Source organism: Salmo salar, chromosome ssa27 (assembly GCF_905237065.1).
Source record: "Salmo salar chromosome ssa27, Ssal_v3.1, whole genome shotgun sequence".
Lineage (NCBI taxonomy): Eukaryota > Metazoa > Chordata > Actinopteri > Salmoniformes > Salmonidae > Salmo > Salmo salar.
This window is the reverse complement of record NC_059468.1, coordinates 27,597,501-27,619,640: the sequence shown is the minus strand read 5'-3', so window position 1 is coordinate 27,619,640 and position 22,140 is coordinate 27,597,501. Positions and strand designations below refer to the sequence as shown.

Below are 22,140 nucleotides of genomic sequence, written 5' to 3'. Positions count from 1 at the left end.
CTACACACTACACACTAGAGCTTTAGAGCTTTAGAATCATCTATCTATTTGTCTATAGAGAAATGTACTATGGCATGGAGTGGAGAGAACACACAAAGACAGACCAGCAAATATACCCCTGGTAGGGGCACGGACTATAGGGGGATGAAGGGGGGAGAAGAGTTGATTTTGGGGGTTGGAGGATGTAGGCGGTTTTATTTTACCTTTCTTGTGTTGGCTGCCCTCGGTTCTGCTTGCTGCCTGGCTACAGTCAAACTAAGACAGAGAAACATGTAGCACCAAGCATGACCAAGCCCAACCCAGACAACATACAAACAAAAACAAACAAAAAGAGCCAATGAAATAACAATGTACCATCCAGTAACAGACAGACAGTTACAGACAGACAGTTACAGACAGACAGTTACAGACAGTTACAGACAGACAGTTACAGACAGTTACAGACAGACAGTTACAGACAGACAGACAGACAGACAGACAGACAGACAGACAGACAGACAGACAGACAGACAGACAGACAGACAGACAGACAGACAGACAGACAGACAGACAGACTCACAGGCATCAAAATAAAATGTAAATTAAATAAATACACACATGTACGAATTATAAGACATTTAAATGATTAGATGATCAGAATGACCAATGGACAGCAAGCGAGGCCAAGCATGCAGAGCCCGGGCCAGAGATGAGTGGGTACCAGAGAGTCAGGTAATAATACAGGAAGTAGAATTGTTCTGGGTTCTGATGAGGCAACAGTGGGCTTTGGGTCTCTAAACCAAAAAGGGATCAGGTGGACACTCAAGTTACAATATCTCTCTCTCTCTCTCTCTCTCTCTCTCTCTCTCTCTCTCTCACCGGTTCACTCTGTCTCTCTCTGTTTTGACCGCTTCCTCTCTCCATGGCCTGTATATTCCCGCTCTCTCTCTTTTCAAATCTCATTACAAATCCCACATGCCTGCAGGGATACAAAGCATGAGCTTCCCTCATTTTGAAACGTTAGATTAACCCTTTTAGAGATATCTTACCATTACCTCAACCAATGTACCAAGGGCCCTACTACACAAGCTCAGAAACAATCACTTGAGTACAACTAACCATCGAGGGGAATAAAACAAGCTTTGTATTGTAGTAATAGGGGTCTTCAAAGGGACCAGTGAATGCGGAACAAATACAATCTATTAAGGGGTACACATTTCTGTCAAATGAGAAATCAGACACACATTGTAGTCGGCTACAGCATGGCCGCTGCAGTCCTATTCAGGGTCATGTTCTAGTCCCTCTCCATAAACAGTTCCGGCAAGCGACTTGGCCCTTTTCACCTCACCTCTTAATTGGTCCAAGGACACTAAATGAGCTGCATTAGCATAGTGCCCCTCAGTGCGCATTGGAGCTAGTGTTAGGTTCGTTCTGTCTGGGCTAACTATCTCCTCATTAGGCCCCACTGAGAGAGCGAGGGAGTGCTAGCACGCTAGGCTACGATACACCGTGCCAACACTTGGATTTTATGGGCAATTTGATGAAAACAGATGATGAGTTTATACTGGGCACAGAGGAAGGAGGCATGGAAATAATTAAAAACAGGCTAATGAGAGGAATTAATTATTCTATTAATGCCTCAATTGCGCCACTGAGGGCTGAGTTTAGAGGGAAACAAATGAGTAAATGAGGGGAATACTGAGAGGGAGAGAGAAAGAAGAGAAATGTCAGGCCCTAGGAACAAATGGAGGAGAGAATGAGATGGAGAGGGGAAGAGGAAGAGGAAGAATAAGAGAGAGAGAGAGAGAGAAAGAGAACGAGAGAGAAAAAGAGAGAAAAAGAGAGATAAAGAGAGAGAGAGAAAGCATACTTTAGAGTGGAAATTGTAGCCCAATGGCAGAACATTTATTTAAAGGACCTAATGGTTCAGGAGTGCAGTACATTGCCCTCACTGAATCAATACCAATAAGCTGTTGTCATTAAACATTAGACATCTCAGCTTAACCTGGGTCACCCTTATTAAAGCACTATGACTATGATTGGCACAATTTCCCTTTGCAACGGCAATACTATGCCTACCATTTCATTAACACAGTCACAAACAATAAGATAAACTGTGGAATAACAGTGTAACCAAAGCAAAAAGGAATCCAATCAAATGGTCTGTGATGTTTTCTCCTACCCTATGATATTTGTTTTGATAATCGAAGTGAATGCACACATGCCATATCAGCTGCACTGCAGAGAGTTCAAGAACCTCTGCTACAGTTACTGCATTTAACATCACCATGGATAAAAGCACAATACAGGATAACTACTTATTACTTATTTCCTCTCCACCCCACTGAGCTCTACATAACTCTGAAATAGAGAGAGAGAGAGAGAGAGAGAGAGAGAGAGAGAGAGAGAGAGAGAGAGAGAGAGAGAGAGAGAGAGAGGAGAGGGAGAGAGAGAGAACAACAAATAAGAGGGAGAGGAAGAAACACAGCTCATTTGAGAGATGAAATATGCAACAGCTCAACTGTCGTACCATACGCCTGAGTATGCACACACACACACACACACACACACACACACACACACACACACACACACACACACACACACACACACACACACACACACACACACACAGTTCAGTACTTCATTACACACTGAGAGTGGATCTGTCACCACTTGGCTGGGGACTGCTTGCAAATGTCTTTGTTCACCTTTTGAACCCCGGATAACAGAGAGAGACGGTGGGAGAAAGAGAGTTAGGAGAGTGAAAGAAATACATATTTCAGTGGACAGCCTACCCCTCTCACCCCCCTCCCTCTCTCCCTCACTCTCTCTCTCCCACCCTGCACTAGCCATGGGCCCCGGCCAGGTTCGTTTGTAGTGTCTCCATTACTGAGGATAGATTGAACACGGGGCTCCATCCATTTGCAGCCATATGGGCCCTGCCGCAGCGAGTAGCTATCCGGCTAGCATCTCCGTCATCACTTAGAAGTTAAATGCCTTTCAGATGGAACCAGCCATAGCACACAGAGCACACTAACTCACAGGGATAGCTCACACAAGATAACACACATACTGTACAGCACAATATAGTGAGAGACTGGTAGTGAGAGAGGAATGGGTCCATATGAGTGATTACTGTAGCACAGGTCAGGCTGAGATGAAGGAAGATGGGGAGGGAGAGGAAGAGAGAGAGAGAGAGAGATGAGGAGATTGTGAGATGGATTGTATTTGAGCGGGTAGATGTCTGGTAATGCTCGAGACCACTCACAAGCCCACCGCTGTCATCAGCCACAAGATTGGAGAAGATGGGAAACAGAATACCAGTGTGTGTGTGTGTGTTTGTGTGATTTGTCTGGTATCCACTCATCTGTTCAGTGGCTAGCATATTGGCAGACCCTACCTTTCCAAAATGGTCAATTCTCTACTGGCAGTCGCATTCATTATCTTCTCGCACACATTTGCTCTCTTACCGTTGACCAATGACAGGCTTTTCTTGTCCATACAGAACACATAGTGTCGGGTCTGTTTCAGTGCCTGGTTTTATCTCTGCTAGTTTATTGGCTGGAGAAAACCGTTATGGGGGATAATAAACCTGTTTGATTGTTTCATTGGTTTATTATGGATGGGTTAATCACTTTCATTTAAATAGTTTTAGGTCTCATTTAGGTGGGGGCACTGAAACGGATACAACAACTGGATGGGTTCACACGTCAAAATGGCCGACGTTATCTCCCACCCTGCATTTCTAACATGGCAGATTTATGCCGAGTCCAAAATCAACCACTAGCCCCCATCGATGCACTTCACCTAGAACTGAATAACAAGATGAGTGTAGGTCATAGAGTCATCTCTTGTGGACAGACTATGTAAACATAAATGGTACCGTAGCTCTGTCATGATACTATAGGATGTGTGTGATAACAACGATAACAAGACGCATTAGTTCCAGTCCTTGGGTTTTTTGGCACTGGTTATTTGGACATATCACAATTTGGATGGTATTAGCATTTTTTGAAATTCCGAAGTAAAGGCACATAAACTTCTCAGTATCTTCCAAAGAGAGAGGGTGGAGCTCTTCTTTCTGGTTCTCATCCTCATTCTATCTCTCATCTTAACACATATGGATCCACAACTTAATTGAGCATATGACCAATTACCCAAGACCTCAGTTCTGGGTTTAACCGAGATTAGTCGTATAGCAATTGCTCAATCTTCCCGATTGGGCTAGGGTACGATTCCACCATCTTGTTTACACCTATCTAATCCTTCCAGATCTATACTCAGTGCATCGCTAGGCATAGAGGCTAGTAGTTCATCTGAACCCACGTGTCCCAAATGCCATCCTATCAACTGTATACTCTAAGTGCACTATGGGTCTTGGTCAAAAGTTGTGTGCTATTATAGGGAATAGGGTGCAATTTGGGACGCAGAAAAATACCATTCATACGGTCCAACAACAGAAGTACAGTAGAAAGGCTCCAAATATACTGGTTGGTCAACAACACCACCACACCACTAGGGGGTAATACCTAACAAAATACAGTCACCTAAAACACAGTCATGTCACTGTGGGGAGGGCTAACACCTTGGACAGGTTTTACCAAAGGGGTCATTGAAAGGTTAGAGGTTAAAGGGTTCTACTGTTTCAGTATTGTTTAGCATGCTTACGTTGACTCTCTTTGTAAACCAGGGACATTCTGCGTGCTAAAGACCGCTCGGCTTGCCTCGGAGGCGGGGGAGGGGGCACCTGTGAGGGTGAACACCGGCCTCGGTGGTTAGTGAAGGGTCGGTTCAGGGTCAGTGGTTAGGGATTAGGTGTTAGGGGATAATGAGGGCATTTCGCAATATAGGGGGATAAAGGCTGTTTAAAGGCATTGGGGTGTTATCGTGGTTAGTAGTTGAGGTAGGCTGAAAGCAAAAGGATCGTTATACTGGGGGTTTGTTAATCAATTTGTTGTAATTGTTTTTGACAAGGGATTCATTCAAGGAGGTTTAAAAAATACATCTATTTACTTTTAGTCTTTTATTCAAACCACATTATTATTTCCAAGGGGGAACATGCTTGACAATTTGGTTTCCTGAGTGACTTACAGTAAGTTTAGAAAAATATATCACCACTCTCCACTTTAAAACAATTAATTTGCTTCCACCTCCCTGCCCGCGGGGAGAGGAGAAGCTCTCAACACACTCACAACACTCGATGGGGCTCTGGTTATGTACTGTACTTAACATTGTTTTTTAATATGGTTAAGGGCACTTTAGTCCTCTAGTGTACAGTATACACACTTGGTTCTCTTTATGACTGGAAATTGTGATGTAATTATATGTATCCCACTAAATGAGAATACTCATGCAGAAATATGGAGTGAGATTAGAGCGTTGATATAGGACAGGGTGAGACCAAAGTCACCAGATGTCATAAGGCTAAGACAAGCAGATAATACAGTGATTAAAAAACATGTATGTCATTACCGGAGTTGAAATTATACACTCATAAACTCCATTAATCTGTCACATAGAAGCACAAGCCCCAACACCCACACACCCACACCAACCCACATTTCACATAGACAAAGACACAAACACACCTGCACTCATATACCCTGCTTATTCACACACACACACACACACACACACACACACACACACACACACACACACACACACACACACACACACACACACACACACACACACACACACACACACACACACACACACACACACACACACACACACACACACACACAGAGCATCACCATAATTGCTGTACAGTCAGCGTCAGAGTGTCTGGGTGGGTTTACAAGTGTTATGTTGACAGCTATGAATGCTGGAGTCCAAGGGCTGACATTAATACCATTATCAGGGAGATTATTAACTTCTTAAGTGCACTGTCTACTTACTGTATTCTAATGGATACATCCAAGTATAATATATCCACCAAGCCCTCTGTTCTTTATCTTTGTCAGGGAGGAGTGTTTTAGTTTTTACTAGACAAGTGCAGTGCAATGTGTTTTCCAGAGTCAGCCATAGTAGGACGGCGCCCCTGGAAGAATTGAAGGTGATCTGCCTTCCTCAAGGGCAAATCGACAGATTTTTCACCTTCTTGGCTCAGGTATCCAAACCAGAGACCGCTTCCATTACTGGCCCAACGCTCTAACCGCTAGGCTACCTGCCGCCCTGTGTGTGTGTGTGTGTGTGTGTGTGTGTGTGTGTGTGTGTGTGCGTGCGTGTGTGTGTGTGTGTGTGTGTGTGTGTGTGTGTGTGTGTGTGTGTGTGTGTGTGTGTGTGTGTGTTTCAGCATGCTTTTCATAACTTCAAATCTTTAAATGTTTCTATGTCTGTTTTGTGCAGTATGAATACTACAGTATTATTATAATAAATGTTTTTGTTGGACATCTTTACATTTCAATATGTGTGTTACTGTGACTGTGTGTATGTGTGTTACTGTGACTGTGTGTATGTGTGTTAGTGTGAGTGTGTGTATGTGTGTTACTGTGACTGTGTGTATGTGTGTTACTGTGACTGTGTGACTGTGTGCTAGTGTGACTGTGTGTTAGTGTGACTGTGTGTATGCGTGTTAGTGTGACTGTATGTATGTGTGTTAGTGTGACTGTGTGTATGTGTGTTAGTGTGACTGTGTGACTGTGTGTTAGTATGACTGTGTGTTACTTTGACCGTGTGTATGTGTGTTAGTGTGACTGCGTGTATGTGTGTTAATATGACTGTGTGTATGTGTGTTACTGTGACTGTGTGTGTTAATATGACTGTGTGTATGTGTGTTACTGTGACTGTGTGTGTGTGTTAATATGACTGTGTGTATGTGTGTTACTGTGACTGTGTGTATGTGTGTTACTGTGACTGTGTGTGTGTGTTAATATGACTGTGTGTGTGTGTTAATATGACTGTGTGTATGCGTGTTACTGTGACTGTGTGTATGTGTGTTACTGTGACTGTGTGTATGTGTGTTACTGTGACTGTGTGTATGTGTGTTAGTGTCACTGTGTGTATGTGTGTTAGTGTGACTGTGTCTGTGTGTTACTGTGACAGTGTGTATGTGTGCTAGTGTGACTGTGTGTGTGTGTGTGTGTTAGTGTGACTGTGTGTATGTGTGTTACTGTGACTGTGTGTGTGTGTGTGTTAATATGACTGTGTGTATGTGTGTTACTGTGACTGTGTGTGTGTGTTAATATGACTGTGTGTATGTGTGTTACTGTGACTGTGTGTGTGTGTTAATATGACTGTGTGTATGTGTGTTACTGTGACTGTGTGTGTGTGTGTTAATATGACTGTGTGTGTGTGTTAATATGACTGTGTGTATGCGTGTTACTGTGACTGTGTGTATGTGTGTTACTGTGACTGTGTGTATGTGTGTTAGTGTGACTGTGTGTATGTGTGTTAGTGTGACTGTGTGTATGTGTGTTACTGTGACTGTGTGTATGTGTGCTAGTGTGACTGTGTGTATGTGTGTTAGTGTGACTGTGTGTATGTGTGTTAGTATGACTGTGTGTATGTGTGTTAGTGTGACCTAGTGTATGTGTGTTACTGTGACTGTGTGTATGTGTGTTACTGTGACTGTGTGACTGTGTGTTACTGTGACTGTGTGTATGTGTGTTAGTGTGACTGTATGTATGTGTGTTACTGTGACTGTGTGTATGTCTGTTAGTGTGACTGTGTGTATGTGTGTTACTGTGACTGTGTGTTAGTGTGACTGTGTGTATGTGTGTTAGTGTGACTGTATGTATGTGTGTTACTGTGACTGTGTGTATGTGTGTTAGTGTCACTGTGTGTATGTGTGATAGTGTGACTGTATGTATGTGTGTTACTGTGACTGTGTGTATGTGTGTTAGTGTGACTGTGTGTATGTGTGTTACTGTGACTGTGTGTATGTGTGTTAGTGTGACTGTATGTATGTGTGTTAGTGTGACTGTATGTATGTGTGTTACTGTGACTGTGTGTATGAGTGTTAGTGTGACTGTGTGTATGTGTGTTACTGTGACTGTGTGTATGTGTGTTACTGTGACTGTGACTGTGTGACTGTGTGTTACTGTGACTGTGTGTATGTGTTAGTGTGACTGTGTGTATGTGTGTTACTGTGACTGTGTGTGTGTGTGTTACTGTGACTGTGTGTATGTGTGTTAGTGTGACTGTGTGTTAGTGTGACTGTGTGTATGTGTGTTACTGTGACTGTGTGTATGTGTGTTAGTGTGACTGTGTATATGTATGTTACTGTGACTGTGTGACTGTGTGTTAGTGTGACTGTGTGTTACTGTGACGGTGTGTATGTGTGTTACTGTGACTGTGTGACTGTGTGTTAGTGTGACTGTGTGTTACTGTGACCGTGTGTATGTGTGTTAGTGTGACTGTATGTATGTGTGTTAGTGTGACTGCGTGACTGTGTGTTAGTGTGACTGTGTGTTACTGTGACCGTGTGTATGTGTGTTAGTGTGACTGCGTGTATGTGTGTTAATATGACTGTGTGTGTGTGTGTTACTGTGACTGTGTGTGTTAATATGACTGTGTGTATGTGTGTTACTGTGACTGTGTGTATGTGTGTTAGTGTCACTGTGTGTATGTGTGTTAGTGTGACTGTGTGTATGTGTGTTACTGTGACTGTGTGTATGTGTGCTAGTGTGACTGTGTGTATGTGTGTTAGTGTGACTGTGTGTATGTGTGTTACTGTGACTGTGTGTGTGTGTGTGTGTGTTAATATGACTGTGTGTATTTGTGTTACTGTGACTGTGTGTGTGTGTTAATATGACTGTGTGTATGTGTGTTAATGTGACTGTGTGTATGTGTGTTACTGTGACTGTGTGTATGTGTGTTAGTGTGACTGTGTGTATGTGTGTTAGTGTGACTGTGTATATGTGTGTTACTGTGACTGTGTGACTGTGTGCTAGTGTGACTGTGTGTTAGTGTGACTGTGTGTGTGCGTGTTAGTGTGACTGTATGTATGTGTGTTAGTGTGACTGTTTGTATGTGTGTTAGTGTGACTGTGTGACTGTGTGTTAGTATGACTGTGTGTTACTTTGACCGTGTGTATGTGTGTTAGTGTGACTGTGTGTATGTGTGTTAATATGACTGTGTGTATGTGTGTTACTGTGACTGTGTGTGTTAATATGACTGTGTGTATGTGTGTTACTGTGACTGTGTGTGTGTGTTAATATGACTGTGTGTATGTGTGTTACTGTGACTGTGTGTATGTGTGTTACTGTGACTGTGTGTATGTGTGTTACTGTGACTTGTGTGTGTGTGTGTTAATATGACTGTGTGTATGTGTGTTACTGTGACTGTGTATATGAGTGTTACTGTGACTGTGTATATGTGTTAGAGTGACTGTGTGTATGTGTGTTAGTATGACTGTGTGTATGTGTGTTAGTGTGACTGTGTGTATGTGTGTTACTGTGACTGTGTGTATGTGTTAGTGTGACTGTGTGTATGTGTGTTAGTGTGACTGTGTGTGTGTGTGTGTGTTAATATGAGTGTGTGTATGTGTGTTACTGTGACTGTGTGTGTGTGTTAATATGACTGTGTGTATGTGTGTTACTGTGACTGTGTGTGTGTGTTAATATGACTGTGTGTGTGTGTGTTAATATGACTGTGTGTATGCGTGTTACTGTGACTGTGTGTATGTGTGTTACTGTGCCTGTGTGTATGTGTGTTACTGTGACTGTGTATGTGTGTTAGTGTCACTGTGTGTATGTGTGTTAGTGTGACTGTGTGAATGTGTGTTACTGTGACTGTGTGTATGTGTGCTAGTGTGACTGTGTGTGTGTGTGTTACTGTGACTGTGTGTATGTGTGTTACTGTGACTGTGTGTGTGTGTGTGTTAGTATGACTGTGTGTATGTGTGTTAGTGTGACCTAGTGTATGTGTGTTACTGTGACTATGTGTATGTGTGTTACTGTGACTGTGTGACTGTGTGTTACTGTGACTGTGTGTATGTGTGTTAGTGTGACTGTATGTATGTGTGTTACTGTGACTGTGTGTATGTGTGTTAGTGTGACTGTGTGTATGTGTGTTACTGTGACTGTGTGTTAGTGTGACTGTGTGTATGTGCGTTAGTCTGATTGTATGTATGTGTGTTACTGTGACTGTGTGTATGTGTGTTAGTGTGACTGTGTGTATGTGTGTTAGTGTGACTGTATGTATGTTTGTTACTGTGACTGTTTGTATGTGTGTTAGTGTGACTGTGTGTATGTGTGTTACTGTGACTGTGTGTATGTGTGTTAGTGTGACTGTGTGTATGTGTGTTAGTGTGACTGTGTGTATGTGTGTTACTGTGACTGTGTGTATGTGTGTTAGTGTGACTGTGTGTATGTGTGTTACTGTGACTGTGTGTATGTGTGTTACTGTGACTGTGACTGTGTGACTGTGTGTTACTGTGACTGTGTGTATGTGTTAGTGTGACTGTGTGTATGTGTGTTACTGTGACTGTGTGTGTGTGTGTTACTGTGACTGTGTGTATGTGTGTTAGTGTGACTGTGTGTTAGTGTGACTGTGTGTATGTGTGTTACTGTGACTGTGTGTATGTGTGTTAGTGTGACTGTGTATATGTATGTTACTGTGACTGTGTGACTGTGTGTTAGTGTGACTGTGTGTTACTGTGACGGTGTGTATGTGTGTTACTGTGACTGTGTGACTGTGTGTTAGTGTGACTGTGTGTTACTGTGACCGTGTGTATGTGTGTTAGTGTGACTGTATGTATGTGTGTTAGTGTGACTGCGTGACTGTGTGTTAGTGTGACTGTGTGTTACTGTGACCGTGTGTATGTGTGTTAGTGTGACTGCGTGTATGTGTGTTAATATGACTGTGTGTGTGTGTGTTACTGTGACTGTGTGTGTTAATATGACTGTGTGTATGTGTGTTACTGTGACTGTGTGTATGTGTGTTAGTGTCACTGTGTGTATGTGTGTTAGTGTGACTGTGTGTATGTGTGTTACTGTGACTGTGTGTATGTGTGCTAGTGTGACTGTGTGTATGTGTGTTAGTGTGACTGTGTGTATGTGTGTTACTGTGACTGTGTGTGTGTGTGTGTGTTAATATGACTGTGTGTATTTGTGTTACTGTGACTGTGTGTGTGTGTTAATATGACTGTGTGTATGTGTGTTACTGTGACTGTGTGTGTGTGTGTGTTAATATGACTGTGTGTATGTGTGTTACTGTGACTGTGTGTATGTGTGTTACTGTGACTGTGTGTATGTGTGTTAGTGTGACTGTGTGTATGTGTGTTAGTGTGACTGTGTATATGTGTGTTACTGTGACTGTGTGACTGTGTGCTAGTGTGACTGTGTGTTAGTGTGACTGTGTGTGTGCGTGTTAGTGTGACTGTATGTATGTGTGTTAGTGTGACTGTGTGTATGTGTGTTAGTGTGACTGTGTGACTGTGTGTTAGTATGACTGTGTGTTACTTTGACCGTGTGTATGTGTGTTAGTGTGACTGTGTGTATGTGTGTTAATATGACTGTGTGTATGTGTGTTACTGTGACTGTGTGTGTTAATATGACTGTGTGTATGTGTGTTACTGTGACTGTGTGTGTGTGTTAATATGACTGTGTGTATGTGTGTTACTGTGACTGTGTGTATGTGTGTTACTGTGACTGTGTGTATGTGTGTTACTGTGACTGTGTGTGTGTGTGTTAATATGACTGTGTGTATGTGTGTTACTGTGACTGTGTATATGAGTGTTACTGTGACTGTGTATATGTGTTAGAGTGACTGTGTGTATGTGTGTTAGTGTGACTGTGTGTATGTGTGTTACTGTGACTGTGTGTATGTGTTAGTGTGACTGTGTGTATGTGTGTTAGTGTGACTGTGTGTGTGTGTGTGTGTTAATATGACTGTGTGTATGTGTGTTACTGTGACTGTGTGTGTGTGTTAATATGACTGTGTGTATGTGTGTTACTGTGACTGTGTGTGTGTGTTAATATGACTGTGTGTGTGTGTGTTAATATGACTGTGTGTATGCGTGTTACTGTGACTGTGTGTATGTGTGTTACTGTGCCTGTGTGTATGTGTGTTACTGTGACTGTGTATGTGTGTTAGTGTCACTGTGTGTATGTGTGTTAGTGTGACTGTGTGTATGTGTGTTACTGTGACTGTGTGTATGTGTGCTAGTGTGACTGTGTGTGTGTGTGTTACTGTGACTGTGTGTATGTGTGTTACTGTGACTGTGTGTGTGTGTGTGTTAGTATGACTGTGTGTATGTGTGTTAGTGTGACCTAGTGTATGTGTGTTACTGTGACTATGTGTATGTGTGTTACTGTGACTGTGTGACTGTGTGTTACTGTGACTGTGTGTATGTGTGTTAGTGTGACTGTATGTATGTGTGTTACTGTGACTGTGTGTATGTGTGTTAGTGTGACTGTGTGTATGTGTGTTACTGTGACTGTGTGTTAGTGTGACTGTGTGTATGTGCGTTAGTCTGATTGTATGTATGTGTGTTACTGTGACTGTGTGTATGTGTGTTAGTGTGACTGTGTGTATGTGTGTTACTGTGACTGTGTGTATGTGTTTTACTGTGACTGTGACTGTGTGTCTTGAACACACAAACAAAACGCCGCTATTTGGATATAACAATGGATTATTTTGAACCAAACCAACATTTGTTATTGAAGTAGCAGTCCTGGGAGTGCATTCTGACGAAGAACACCAAAGGTAATCAAACTTTTCTAATAGTAAATCGGAGTTTGGTCAGGGCTAAACTTGGAGGGTGTCTAAATAGCTAGCCGTGATGGCTGGGCTATCTACTCAGAATATTGCTAAATGTGCTTTCACCGAAAAGCTATTTTAAAATCGGACACCTCGATTGCACAAAGGAGTTCTGTATCTATAATTCTTTAAATAATTGTTATGTTTTTTGTGAACGTTTATCGTGAGTAATTTAGTAAATTCACCGGAGGTTTGCGGGGGGTATGCTAGTTCTGAACGTCACATGCTAATGTAAAAAAGCTGGTTTTTGATATAAATATGAACTTGATTGAACAAAACATGCATGCATTGTATAACATAATGTCCTAGGCGTGTCATCTGATGAAGATCATCAAAGGTTAGTGCTGCATTTAGCTGTGGTTTTGTTTTTTGTGACATTATATGCTAGCTTGAAAAATGGGTGTCTGATTATTTCTGGCTGGGTACTCTGCTGACATAATCTAATGTTTTGCTTTCGCTGTAAAGCCTTTTTGAAATCGGACAGTGTGGTTAGATTAACGAGAGTCTTGTCTTTAAAATGCTGTAAAATAGTCATATGTTTGAAAAATGGAAGTTTTTTGGATTTTAGAGGGGTTTCTATTTCGCGCCACGCCCATCATTGGATATTGGAGCAGGTGTTCCGCTAGCGGAACGTCTAGATGTAAGAGATTATTAAGGAGATGTTTATCTATAATTCTTTGAATAACAGTTTAATATTTTATCAACGTTTATGATGAGTATTTTTGTAAATTGTTGTGCTCATTCACCGGAAGTTTTTGAGGCCAAATATTTTCTGAACATCACGTGCCAATGTAAAATGGGGTTTTTGGATATAAATATGAACATTATCGAACAAAACATACATGTATTGTGTAACATTTAGTCCTAGGAGTGTCATCTAATGAAGATCGTCGAAGGTTAGTGCTTCATTTTAGCTGTATTTCTGGTTTTTGTGACGCCTCTCCTGCTTGGAAAATGGCTGTGTGGTTTTCCTTGTTGACGCTCTGTCCTAACATAATCTAACTTTATGCTTTCGCCGTAAAGCCTTTTTGAAATCGGACAATGTGGTTGGATTAAGGAGAAGTGTATCTTTAAAATGGTGTAAAATAGTTGTATGTTTGAGAAATTTGAATTATGAGATTTTGTTGTTTTGAATTTTCCGCCCTGATATTTCACTGGCTGTTGATAGTGTTCCCGCGGGTGGGATGATAGCGTCCCACATAGCCCATAGAAGTTAAGACACTAACAGCTTACAGATGGTAGGCAATTAAGGTCACAGTTATGAAAACTTAGGACACTAAAGAGGCCTTTCAACTGACTCTGAAAAACACCAAAAGAAAGATGCCCGGGGTCCCTGCTCATCTGCGTGAACGTGCCTTAGGCATGCTGCAAGGAGGCATGAGGACTGCAGATGTGGCCAGGGCAATGTCCGTACTGTGAGACGCCTAAGACAGTCCTACAGGGAGACAGGATGGACAGCTGATCGTTCTCGCAGTGGCAGACCACGTGTAACAACACCTGCACAGGATCAGTACATTGGAACATCACACCTGCGGGACAGGTACAGGATGGCGACAACAACTGCCCGAGTTACACCAGGAACGCACAATCCCTCCATCAGTGCTCAGACTGTCCGCAATAGGTTGAGAGAGGCTGGACTGAGGGCTTGTAGGCCTGTTGTAAGGCAGGTCCTCACTAGACATAACTGGCAACAACATCGCCTATGGGCACAAACCCACTGTCGCTGGACCAGACAGGACTGGCAAAAAGTGCTCTTCACTGACGAGTTGCGGTTTTGTCTCACCAGGGGTGATGGTCGGATTCGCATTTATCGTTGAAGGAATGAGCATTACACCGAGGCCTGTACTCTGGAGCGGGATCGGTTTGGAGGTGGAGGGTCATCATGGTCTGGGGCGGTGTGTCACAGCATCATCAGAATGAGCTTGTTGTCATTGCAGGCAATCAAAACACTGTGCGTTAGAGAGAAGACATCCTCCTCCCTCATGTGGTACCCTTCCTGCAGGCTCATCCTGACATGACCCTCCAGCATGACAATGCCACCAGCCATACTGCTCGTTCTGTGCGTGATTTCCTGCAAGACAGGAATGTCAGTGTTCTGCCATGGCCAGCGAAGAGCCCGGATCTCAAACCCATTGAGCATATCTGGGACCTGTTGGATCGGAGGTTGAGGGCTAGGGCCATTCCCCCCAGAAATGTCTGGGAACTTACAGGTGCCTTGGTGGAAGAGTGGGGTAACATCTCACAGCAAGAACTGGCAAAATTGGTGCAGTCCATGAGGAGGAGATGCACTGTAGTACTTAATGCAGCTGGTGGCCACTTTTGATTTTGACCCCCCATTGTTCAGTGACACATTATTCCATTTCTGTTAGTCACATGTCTGTGGAACTTGTTCAGTTTTTGTCTCAGTTGTTGAATCTTGTTATGTATTGACGTTTATTTTTTGCTGAGTTTATGTGTGTTAGTATGACTCTATGTAAGTACATATTTGAGTGCTTAAATCCAGTATGTCAGTTCCTCAACATGCTTTGCCTAGAATTGTACTGAACGGAATCAAATGACTAGTAAACCGGCAAACATATGCTTGGGTCAGTATTCTGTGATTGGTCCTTTTTGCTGCCCAGTAATAACTGGAGAGAGAGCTGGGTGGTGATCCTGGAACACTTAATCAAGAGGTTGAGGAAACGAGAAATGACAGCAGAGGCTGCTGCTCTGGCCTGGGAAATATGAGAAGTGTAAGGGTGTGTGTGTGTATCTGTGTGCGTGTGTCTCAGTGTGTGTGTGTGTGTGTGTGTGTGTGTGTGTGTGTGTGTGTGTGTGTGTGTGTGTGTGTGTGTGTGTGTGTGTGTGTGTGTGTGTGTATGCTTGTGTGTGTGTCTCAGTGTGTGTGTGTGTCATGTGTGTCTCAGTGTGTGTGTGTGTGTGTGTGTGTGTGTGTGTGTGTGTGTGTGTGTGTGTGTGTGTCACAGTGTGTGTGTGTGTGTGTGTGTGTGTGTGTGTGTGTGTGTGTGTGTGTGTGTGTGTGTGTGTGTGTGTGTGTGTGTGTGTGTGTGTGTGTGTGTCCTCTGTTCCTCTGCTCCCAGTGTACATGAGATGTGAACTAGCAGACTACAGGTGCCCTGGGAAAGTACAGATATCAAGGCTGAATAACTCATCACTGTCTGATGTACCGTATCTGTACTGCAGCTCCTGGAGATGAGGTGTGTCTGTGTGTGTATGTGTTCATGTGTGTGTGAGTGGTGTTTAAATCTTGATGAAATAGGCTCTATGAAGGTCAGTGAAAGCAGGGACTCCTTAGTCTGGTGCTAATGGTGCATTAACGATACGCAGACGGCATTTCACACACACACGCACGCACACACACACACACAAAGACAAGCACACTCAAGCACACACAGACAAACACGTAGACATACACACACGTGCACAGACACTCACGCAAGCAAACAAATACACAAACACGCACGAATGCACGTAGACACACACACAGGCTGATAAAAGGTGACATTGCACATCCCTTAGCTCTTATTATGCTTGGAATAAAAAGGTTATGAAATGTTTATGAGGTAGTTATGTTGCTCTCCAGCCAAATAAAACAAGCATTGTTAAAAATGCATAAAAAAACATTCAAAACCACAAAAACAAAGAAATAAAAGAAAAGCTTTAGTCATGGTTAGCTCTGGTTCAAGTTTAACAAACAAGTTTATAATACACTTAAGTTACATAATTAAATTGCATTTGAAAACCGAAGAGTTGTGCACTAGAATGGATGTGTGATCCAGTGATTTTAAGATCATTTTTCTACTGGTCACTACATTCCATGCAGTGTTAATATCACTGTTACATCATTGTCACTGTTTGGATTGAGCCCTTAGTATGTTCTCTATCTAAAAGGTGTGTGTGTGAGTGGGGGGAGTATACTCAGTACTAACATCACCACTCTAGGTGATAACAAACACACTCACACATCGCTGTGAAGACTCTAGATGCGCTTATTAACGATACTATTTCATAGGTGACGACGAGAGGTGATAATGAGCTCAGTGTGTGGGGGGGGGTGCAGGGGTTTGAGGTGCGGGGAAGCTAGCTCCCGTTTCCCACTCGCCCCGTATGGTTGGGCTCTTACCTTGAAGGTGGACATGGCGGGGTCCCTGTTATACCTGTCTATGGTGTGGAACTTGGTGGTGGAGTGGTTGAGCTCATGGTACAGCTCAGAGTGTCTTTTGCGAGTGTGCATCACTTTCTGGAAGGGAGAGGAAGGTACAACAAAAAATGAACAGAATAAGAAAATAATAGCTAAAGAGACACGGATAGATAGGGTGGTTTGAGGGAAGAGAGGCCGAAGAAGCGGAAGAGGCCAAGGGACAGTTTGATGCCAGCCACGGCGAGGGGGAGGAGGGGAAGAGAGGGATGGATAGATAGTCCTCTCATCTTCTCTCTAACATTTCCCTGTCTCGATTTTAGGATTTGATGCTGCCTGTGCTGTGAGATGTATCTGAGTTTGCTCTGAATGGATATGAGAGCCAAGCAGGCTGCGTTAATGTTAGTGGTAGCTAGTTAGCAAGGAAGCATTAGCTAGTTAGAAGGGTAGCATTAGCTAGTTAGCAATTAGTCTACAGTGATGTGGAACTGAGTAAAAATTCCCTGTAAGCACAGATTTAGGATCAGCTTACCCTCCCCAAATCCTCACCCTCACCATTTAAACTGGTAAAGACTCAACTCAAATCAAATCAAATTTTAACTGACTGTATCCCAGCGTCTAAGAGCAACTACATCCTATTACAAGTGGAAGTCCCTGACAGGAGAGAGACCTTGTCACAGCGACTTGCTCTTTTTGCGAATGGCTAGCGCTTTAGCAGCATGGCGGCGGCTAATCGACGCAGCAGCTCGAGGGCAAAGAGAGACACAGGGGCCAGACGGCGATCCTCACACATTCAGACACTCTGGCCAAGGCCGGCTGCGACTGCTGCCACCAATTACCACAGAGTCTGCACTCTCTTCTCTCCCTCTCCTTGTCTGTCAGTTCTCCCTCTCTGAGTCTGCCTTTATAAGTCACTTAATTTACGTGTAGACCTACTTCCTTTATAGTTCACCTCTTCTGCACTTCAAAGCTCTCTCTCTCTCTTCCTCTGTCATCACTGCTCTTTTCTTTATTTGTATTTTTGAACTCTGACTCTACCTTGAATCTTTCTCTCTCAGACACTTTCTCGGTAGAGGGCTACATTGGTGTCCATTTTGACACAGGAATCTAGCCATTTTAAGGAAAATATCATGCAGTTTCGCAGACTATGCCAGACAGGAAGGGTTACAAGCTCTGGGTAATAGTTGCCCTTAGGCAACATCATCCTACTCCAGGTTATCATACAGTAGCTAAGCGCTAGTGCTTGTTAGCCTGTTAGTTGTGCATCAGTCCACACATACCTTAGTTCTACTATGGACGAGGCCTCCACAGTGGAAAGCAAGTCTCCAGTCTTTACAAAGATAAGGGGAGGAGGAAAGCCAATTTTCACTTAAAGAAGTGAAGCAAAGGGATTTAGTTTAGTTTTTCGGGGCTGTTTGAGACTGGAGATTTGCAAGATTCCCAGGGCTTGTTCATTCCATGGAGCGACTATTGCACTCCAACCCACACACAAACACGCACACACATGTAATTACCCGCAAAACACACATCTACTACCAAACTTTCAAAAACACCAACTCACCGTCAATCACATTTTCATTAATTAATTCATCCAGTCAAAGCTTCCTACTGCACCATTGTTCCTTCAACCAGGACCTGGCACCCCATTGTGCTTTTCCATTCTGATTGAAATGGTTGACTGATTCAGATTGAAAAAAGTTAAATAAAGTCATTTTCTGTCTGTACAATATATAAATAATTTGTCCAATCAAGGTAAAATCAGTCAAAACCAAATCCATCTAGTTACAGGGGGTGCCCTAGATCCTTGTTGTAGAAACTGGCACACTATACATAGGTTGGACTGTACCAAGTCAAATGCAAGGGAGACACAGGCGCAAGGGTAAGGGGTTTAGCGATGCCATTGGCTCCTCTACGCGTCACTCAAACCTGGCTGAAGCAGACAGAAGCAGAGACAGGCTGAGGGGAGGGTGAAAAGGGGGATCTTACCTCAAAATCCAGCTCAGAGTACCGTACTCTTTTCCTCTGAGGGAGGAGGGGTGAGGGGCGGGGGGAGAGAAGATATGATCAATGTCTGTAGATCCCTGGACCCCCCCTTTAATCATCAACACACACAAACACACAAATACCTAATGCGTGGTAAAAATTGAATTACTATGTAGTTCTGATGGCTACGTTAATGGAACATGCAACAAAGCCTTTCTTGGTTTGATTCCCACATGGTCAACATATTCTGAATAAATGTGTTCACTGTAAATTGCTTTTGAATTAAACAAGCTTTATTCTATTGAAGTTATGTCAAAATGATCAAGACGGTAATGTAATTTCCTTCAGCCATCTTCCATACTGCGTTAAACCGCTCAGTCCTCAACTTGGTGTGACTTAATGGAAGGCTGTACCTACACTAAGAGATGAATGTATGTGGTCCATTTAACACTCTCTCTCTCTCTCTCTCTCTCTCTCTCTCTCTCTCTCTCTCTCTCTCTCTCTCTCTCTCTCTCTCTCTGAACCCATTACACCATTGAGAAGGTTGACTATACCACAGAGGACAAAAGACAAGCCATGACGCTCAGATCTCTCATTCAAACACAGCAGTGATCACATTGTGTGTGTATCCTCTTCCCCTTTGAAAAATGATCCCATGACATTAAGGATCCCAAGTACCGTATAGTACACAAACAACACCCATACATGTGCTGTGCACTTAAGTGAGGGCACACATACTAACACAAACACCCACCCTCCCTCACACACCCCCTAGTTGGAAGCATACTATAATTACCCAATGTCAAGTGTACAGTACCTGTATCTGTTGGAATATACACTTTTAGAAAAAAAGGGTTCCAAAAGGGTTCTTCGGCTGTTCCCATAAATTAACCCTTTTGGTTCCAGGTAAAACCCTTTTTTGGTTCCAGGTTGAACCCTTTTTTCGATGTAGAACCCTCTGTGGAAAAGGTTCTACATGGAACCCAAACCAGTTTTACTTGGAACCAAATGGGACCCTTTTAGGTTCTGGATAGCACCTTTTTTTCTAAGAGCATACAGATGTAGGGTCGTAATTTGACCAGTTTCTCACTGCAGGAAAATAATCTTGGAGCAACAGGAAATATGAAGCAACAGGAAATATTATTGTGTGGATTATAATTAATGGACATTTTTGTAGGGGCATGGTATATATTTTCATCAAGTCTGACATTTCAAAATGGAAATGACTAACTTTAGAAGCTCTTTTTAAACTTCAAATACACTAAGTTAGCGTTTTCTGCTATGCAGGATATTTCCTGCAACAACAACAGGGTGATCAAATTAAAATCCTAAATCTGTACACCTGTTGTCTTTACTAAAGAATTCCCACCAATGCCACTCCACAGCATGACATTAACAGGGAAGGAGAGTAATATTCATATTATCTGTGTTTGTCTTACCTACCCTATCCCCTCTCCTTCCTTCCTTACCCCTCATAAGTCCCTTCTCTTTCACTTCCTATCAGTCTCTTCACAGTGGCAAACACCATTACAGAGCTTTTTTAGACTTTATGAAAATCGATTTATGTTAGCTTTCACATTGAAATCTACAAATCAATCAGACTCAATACCAAATCCTCAAACCTCTCCAAAATCTAAAGCAATCAAGTCCATTTCTGTAACCTGTTACGTTATGCATCTTCATGTTTGAGTTGGATTTTAAGAAGCACTTCATCTCAGTCTGGAGAGAAGTTCTGATACACATCTCCAAATGAAGCACATTTAAACAGGATGAAATTACTGTATTATCCAAGAATCTGATGAATGTGTATGAGTCCCAAATGGCTCCCTGTTCCCTTTAAAGTGCACAACTTTTGACCAGTTGAAGTAGTGCACTCTAAAGGGAATAGGCTGACATTTGGGATACAACCCTAAGCTAAGCACAGGGAAGACCCAGTGGTCTCTCAGAGTGATGTTTAAAGATATTCAAAAGTGTTCTCATAGAATCCGAAATTATACCCTATTCCCTATATACTGGGCCTACCCTATGGACCCTGGTCAAAAGCACTACATTAAATAGGGAATAGGGTGCCATTTTGGATGCAAATATAGATCTGAGTGAGATGTTTTAATGACTGTGTTGCAATGTCTTTCATTCTAAAATAAGCATGTGTAGTTTTCTGTCCTTCAGTGTAAGTACTGTCTCCATTCCTTCATCAAGTCACCGGGATAGTGTGTGTGTGTGAGACAGAGAGAGAGAGAGAGGGTTTGTCTGTGTGTCTACGGGAAGTGTTTTTGTGTGTGTGTGTGTGTGTGTAATTAAGGTGGGCAGACAGACACTCTCCTGGGATACTCCCTGTCCCTCTCTCCCCATCTGCTCTGTCTCCTTGTAGGCCTGGAGGGTGATTATAAACACACGAGTGTGTGTGCGCGTGTGTGTCTTTATCCATCCGCATGAACGTCTATGGTACATCGTTATAACACATAATGAGTAATAATTTATGAACAGCACTCTGTTCTCATGCACACACACACAACAGACTAGTGGTTATATTTAGAGTTGCACACACACACACGCACACACGCACACACGCACACGCACGCACGCACGCACGCACAACACACACACACACACACGCACACACGCACACGCACGCACGCACACGCACGCACACACACCACACGCACACACACACACGCACACACGCACACACGCACACGCACACACGCACACGCACGCACGCACGCACGCACACACACACACACACACACACCTGGATCACAGCTTCATCCACAGTTAAATCACTATTCTCCCCGTCTCAGTGAACAGTAAGGGCCATTTTAAGGCCAATACCCTGGTTTAATCTTCATGCCCTCTCTCTAGCCATCCTAATATCAACCCTGGGACATGACTATAGGAAATCACTGATTCAACAATAACCACTTTCAGACCTCCAATAACACACAGTTTCAATGTGAGAGAGAAAGCTTGGTGTATGCTTTTTCTGAACAGGGGTGAGGTCGACCTTGTATCCGAACAACAGGTGTAGACAGAAGTGTGTTTGTATCTGCCACCCCTTCTCCTCTCATCCTCCTTTATGTTCCCTCCATCACCCCCTTCCTCTTTCTTTTTATCCAGGGAGCCATCTAACAGAGAGACTGATGTTAGCTGTAGCTATAATGCTACTCTGGTTGAAAACACTTTTTCACCCCTCTCCTCCCTCTCCTCCCTTCCCTCAACCCATCTCATCCCTTCATCCATCTCCTCCCTTGCCTCCATCCCTATCCTCTCTTCCCTCCATCCCTCTCCTTCCTTCCCTCCATCCCTTTCCCCCTCCTCTCCACCCC

General features: G+C 43.1%; 1 protein-coding gene across 10 annotated transcripts in view; it reads right to left on the bottom strand.

Annotated features, from left to right (window-relative positions):
• Nucleotides 1–22,140, bottom strand: part of LOC106588837 (adhesion G protein-coupled receptor B2) — a 512,228-nt gene that overhangs the window by 13,108 nt on the left and 476,980 nt on the right. For 7 of the 10 annotated variants that reach the window (XM_045709852.1, XM_045709858.1, XM_045709854.1 and 4 more), the window contains 2 exons: nt 18,818–18,853; nt 16,817–16,933 (listed from right to left, as the gene is read on the bottom strand). The exons of 1 other annotated variant lie outside the window; for it this stretch is intronic. In XM_045709852.1, coding sequence (XP_045565808.1) covers nt 16,817–16,933; nt 18,818–18,853 — 153 coding nt within the window. Of the gene's footprint in view, nt 1–203; nt 256–16,816; nt 16,934–18,817; nt 18,854–22,140 lie in introns of all 10 variants that reach the window. 2 more of the 10 variants (XM_045709861.1, XM_045709856.1) reach the window with 2 other exon arrangements.